The sequence below is a fragment of the Lipotes vexillifer genome, unplaced genomic scaffold (genome assembly GCF_000442215.2).
Source record: "Lipotes vexillifer unplaced genomic scaffold, Lipotes_vexillifer_v1.1 scaffold382, whole genome shotgun sequence".
Classification (NCBI taxonomy): domain Eukaryota; kingdom Metazoa; phylum Chordata; class Mammalia; order Artiodactyla; family Lipotidae; genus Lipotes; species Lipotes vexillifer.
The window spans coordinates 8,332,359-8,337,481 of record NW_006780611.1 but is presented as its reverse complement, the minus strand read 5'-3'; the positions used below and the strand labels follow the sequence as shown (position 1 = coordinate 8,337,481).

General features: G+C 54.3%; 1 protein-coding gene across 1 annotated transcript; it reads left to right on the top strand.

Moving 5' to 3' along the window:
* Positions 1–11: 11 nt before the first annotated feature.
* MCHR1 (melanin concentrating hormone receptor 1) lies at positions 12–2,504 on the top strand. Its single transcript, XM_007453986.1, has 2 exons — positions 12–153; positions 1,388–2,504. The coding sequence occupies exons 1-2, from the start codon at positions 72–74 to the stop codon at positions 2,365–2,367; spliced, it is 1,062 nt and encodes a 353-aa protein (XP_007454048.1). The 5' UTR covers positions 12–71; the 3' UTR covers positions 2,368–2,504.
* The last annotated feature ends 2,619 nt before the right edge of the window (positions 2,505–5,123 follow it).

Below are 5,123 nucleotides of genomic sequence, written 5' to 3'. Positions count from 1 at the left end.
GCAGCGGTCGGCGCGGGAGGCTGCCGCAGCCTACGTGGGCCGACGGGCGAGCTGGCGCCGGCGCCGGCGGGATGGACCTGGAAGTCTCGCTGCTGCCCACCGGCCCCAATGCCAGCAACACCTCGGATGGCCCAGATAACCTCACCACGGCCGGTGAGACATGTTGGAGGGGAGTCCTCCCTCCTCTGCGCCGGGGGTGGGAAATGGGAAGATTTCACCTCTGAGCCAAACTGTTGGCGAAACTTTATTACAGTTCTTGGGGATAAGATGTGCAGTATGCTTTGCCCGGAGGGGCAGGGGAAAAGGGGATGAGAATGAAACGGCAGGGGCAGAGGAGAGGGCAAAGGCACCCTGGGAAGTGGCCGGGGATGGTGGCCAGCCGCGAGGGAGGCAGGGGAGAGCTGCCGAGGAGTTCCAAAGATGCTTTGCAGAAAATATTCCAGGCTAGAAAAGCGAGCAAGAGAAGCTGGAGGGTGGTATGTAGGGAGATAGCTGGAGGCTCACTCATTCACTGATCCCGTTGGCTTCTCGCTCGAACTACGTGTTATGGGGTCTGAAACATCCTTACTGCCTCCTTAGAGAGACGTGGGAAGGGATAACTCACAGAGATGCGAGGACATTTCCAGCGCTAAGATGCCCTGGAATTCTAGCTTTGAAGGATAAGAGGAGGAAGAAAAAAGAGGAAAGGTTTGCATAGAGAAAATTCTCGGGTAGCTGGGCTGCAACACACAGCTTCAGTCTCTGGTCACTCAGGAAGCCTGGGAAGCCTGGGCTCAGAAGATAGGGACCAAGGAAATCCTGGATAGGAACCCAGGAGAGGGGAGGGCTGTGGGCTTGATGGGCAAAAGCCTCCAGGAGACAGTCACTCACAGAGATACCCAGGAATCAGTACACAGCTTTAAACCAGCGACTCCTGAAATGAAATGATCAGGGCTGCAAATAGGAAAGGAGAAAACACATGCACGCACCCACACATGCTCACACATGCACACACTTTCATGTCCTGCTGGCTGTTTTGATGTTTCCTGTTGAAGCCCAGAGGCCCACAGAACAATTCTCTGCAGACTGCTGTGGTTCTTGACTCTGTGACTTCTGAGAAAATGCAGGAGGCAAAGGACCAGTCCTTCAACAAACAGGTGGTGTGGGAGACTCTGATGGGATCGACCAGGGAACCGGTGCAGGAGGGCACGGGGGCAGGATTAGCAGCAGTGTGGGCAGGGAGTATGGTAGGGAGGATTCCAGATGAATGATGGGCCCTGAGCTGAAATGGCAGGAGGATAAAGGGGGGGCAGGCTCACGGCTGGAGGCTGAGCACGCCAGTAGGAGGTCAGCCCTCAGAGAGCAGAGTCCATGTCAAATGGTCGACGCTCTCTCCTTCTGTCCCCAGGGCTGCCACCTCGCACAGGGAGCGTCTCTTACATCAACATCATCATGCCTTCGGTGTTCGGTACCATCTGCCTCCTGGGCATCATTGGGAACTCCGTGGTCATCTTCGCGGTGGTGAAGAAATCCAAGCTGCACTGGTTCAGCAACGTCCCCGACATCTTCATCATCAACCTCTCGGTGGTGGACCTCCTCTTTCTCCTGGGCATGCCCTTCATGATCCACCAGCTCATGGGCAATGGTGTCTGGCACTTTGGAGAGACCATGTGCACCCTCATCACGGCCATGGACGCCAACAGTCAGTTCACCAGCACCTACATCCTGACCGCCATGGCCATTGACCGCTACTTGGCCACCGTCCACCCCATCTCCTCCACCAAGTTCCGGAAGCCCTCTGTGGCCACCCTGGTGATCTGCCTCCTGTGGGCCCTGTCCTTCATCAGCATCACCCCCGTGTGGCTCTACGCCAGGCTTATCCCCTTCCCAGGAGGCACCGTGGGCTGTGGCATCCGCCTGCCCAACCCAGACACTGACCTCTACTGGTTCACCCTGTACCAGTTTTTCCTGGCCTTTGCCCTGCCCTTCGTGGTCATCACAGCCGCGTATGTGAGGATCCTGCAGCGCATGACATCCTCCGTGGCCCCCGCCTCTCAACGCAGCATCCGACTGCGGACAAAGAGGGTGACCCGCACGGCCATCGCTATCTGCCTGGTTTTCTTTGTGTGCTGGGCGCCCTACTACGTGCTTCAGCTGATCCAGCTGTCCATCAGCCGCCCGACGCTCACCTTTGTCTACCTGTACAACGCGGCCATCAGCTTGGGCTATGCCAACAGCTGCCTCAACCCCTTTGTGTACATCGTGCTCTGTGAGACGTTCCGAAAACGCTTGGTCCTATCGGTGAAGCCTGCGGCCCAGGGGCAGCTTCGAGCCATCAGCAATGCCCAGACAGCTGATGAAGAGAGGACAGAAAGCAAGGGCACCTGACACTTCCCCTGCCACCCTGGGCACTTCCACGTCAGGGCACCACGGCAGACCATGGGGGAAGATGCTGAGAGAAACCGAAGACCACTCTGGGAGGATGTAGGGAGGCTGGGTGGTTACAACTAAAAACATTCAACGGGGCCCACAGATTGCTCAATGGAGCCAGGTTTGGGGGCTTCAAGCATCAGAAATCTCCTTCGGAGAACAAGATGGACCTTTGGGTTGAACAGAAACTGAGCAAGAAGATTGGTTTAAAGGTTCAGCTGAGCCCTACATCTGCTAGCTCCCAAATGTCTTTTTCCAGAGAGAAGACATAGAAGGCTTCTTGCCGGGTTTATTTAAAATCAGGCAGGGCCAGGGCGTGAGCAGGGGTATGGGCACAGGCCCCTGGGGAAATGGGAAAGGTGGTGTGGCCTCACCGCCTCTTCCTGTCTCTCATTGGTATGATGGCAGGCAACCTTTCTCCCAAGCTGGAGGATGATGAAAAATAAAGCATGTGGTCTCTCCATGTTCCAGCATCCTGTGTCAATCCCTTTATCTCTAGGCGATGCATGTTTATTTCGGGGGTGGGGGTGGGGTCTGAGCCCATGGAGGTAAAAGCCCAATTTGCTAGGAGATCCACTTATTGGGAATGACAAGGCTACCCGGGACAGGTGTGGGTGAGGGCCTTGAAATTAAGAAAAAGGGAGAGGGTCAAGGGGGGCAGTTGTGGGGTCATTCTCTTGGGGGGGCACATTTGTCAGTCACCAGATCCAGAGTGAGCACCCATCAGGGTCCTGCACATGCAGGGGTCATTCTGAGGCCTGGTGTGTTTGGCATCATTTTTTTGCTCTAGCTCTTTCTCTCCAAAACAAAAACGAATAAAGGAAAATCTCCACCTGTATCTCTCTGGACGCTCCTGTATAATTGCTCCAGCTTGGGGGTGGGCGTAGCGGTGGAGGAGGGCGGCCGAAAAGGGAAAGAGGGGTCGTTTGGCCGTGGAATCTAGACCTTGATTCAGGCTGCATTTTAGGAAGCAAGAAGCAGGGGATCTGCTTGTCTAAACCCATAGGGACGATTACTGTGAATTCATTAGATTGAAATTCCACTGCCAGTCTTGTTCTTGGGACTCAACTTCCTGTCTTCTGCTCAAAAGCACTTGGTTGTTAGCAGTGCTGGCCCCTCAGGCCAGAGTCCCACCTGCCGCCTCCCCCGCTGAGTCACAAGTCGCAGGGCTGGCTTCTCGGGCAGCCTGAGCCTGAGCCTGCCTCTTGTGGCTGCTGCTAAGATCTGCTGCGAGCCACGTAGAGCAGGAAGATTACAGACGGGGCCGCCGGGCGGCGGCCAAGGCTGCTGCTTCTCAGCTTCCTCACGAGCGGAGCCAGGAGCCAGGAGTCCGGCGTGAACCACTCCGCAGGCGTTGATGAGACAGTGGGAGCAAATTGTGAGCTCCTGACTTGTCCAGATGCATCCCTAAAGCAGGTGCATCAGCACAGCCTCCTCTCACCAGTTATTTTTCACTGCGGAGTTGCAGCAGGTAGCCTGATTAGCAAACTTCTAGGCAGCTTCTTTAGGTCCCAGGGAGCCCTTTGTAACCATCATTACTAGTATTTCCTGCTGGCGTTCCACTCCACCCAGTGCATGGGGAGTTGGGGTCGGGGTGGGGGGCGTGGAGACAAAGCAGACAGTTAGTTTTCCTTACTCATTTACAGTGGGGTCTCTAGCCGTCACAGGTAAGCTCCAAATCTGTTTTAGATGCACATCCAACAACAACAAAAAAGATTCTTATGGGAGCTTTAAGGCAACTCCTACCCACTCATTCCAGAAAAGGAGGTTTTCCTGTAACTGGTTTGCCTACAGAATTCTTCCCCAGGGTCTATGTTCTTCACCCTCTCCCCCCCTCCAAGGACTCTGGGAGAGGAAATAGGTGAGATGGCCTCTCCCAGGAAATGCAAGTGACCAAGGCTACAGGCCGGTGAGTGGGCAGGCGAATGACCTGCTGATGGCCCCAGAGACTCTCAACCCCATATTGAAAACTGAAGTTGAAGCAAAGTGGGTTGAGACAGGAAAGTGAGTGGGTGTGTTTTATGGTATGTGAATTATATATCAAGAAAAGTGGCAGAGTATGCAAGGCTGAGGGAGGCAGAGCCTGAGGGAGGTGATGGGGCGAACAGGGCAGTAAGAATAATAAAGGCTAACAATTATGTGCTGGCTATGGGACGGGCACTAGGCTAAATATTTGACGTAGATTATCCTATTTAACACTCACAGCAACTCTATGAGGCAGGTTCTATGATTACTCCCATTTTACAAACGAGGAAATTGAGGCCCTAGAGCGATGTTAAGTCACCGATCACAGGCACCCCTGGAGCCAATGCCTGTCTGGCCACAAAGCTGTGCCTCATGCACGGGACCAGCCATAGGATAGAATTAAGTCCCAGAACAAAGGCAGAAGATGCTCTGAGAGGCTGAAGAAGTCTTCACTTCTCACTGGGGATTCAGCGCATGTGGAAGAGACTTTGAAGTGCAGATAGGACGTTGACAAGTGGAGATGGGGAAGAGCAAGTTTCAGGCAGGTGGAAAACACCTGAGCTAATATGTAGGGTGGGAAAAGCTGAGTGTGTTTAAGGAACATTGCTGACGGTATTGGGGACCCTCCACCACCAATACACATGCTCCCTCTTCCCCCAGGGTATGGATCATGATTAGTCTAACCCTATTGGACAGCCCTCTTTCCTGCTTTCCCAACCTCCCTTGCAGCTAAGGGTCCACATATGATC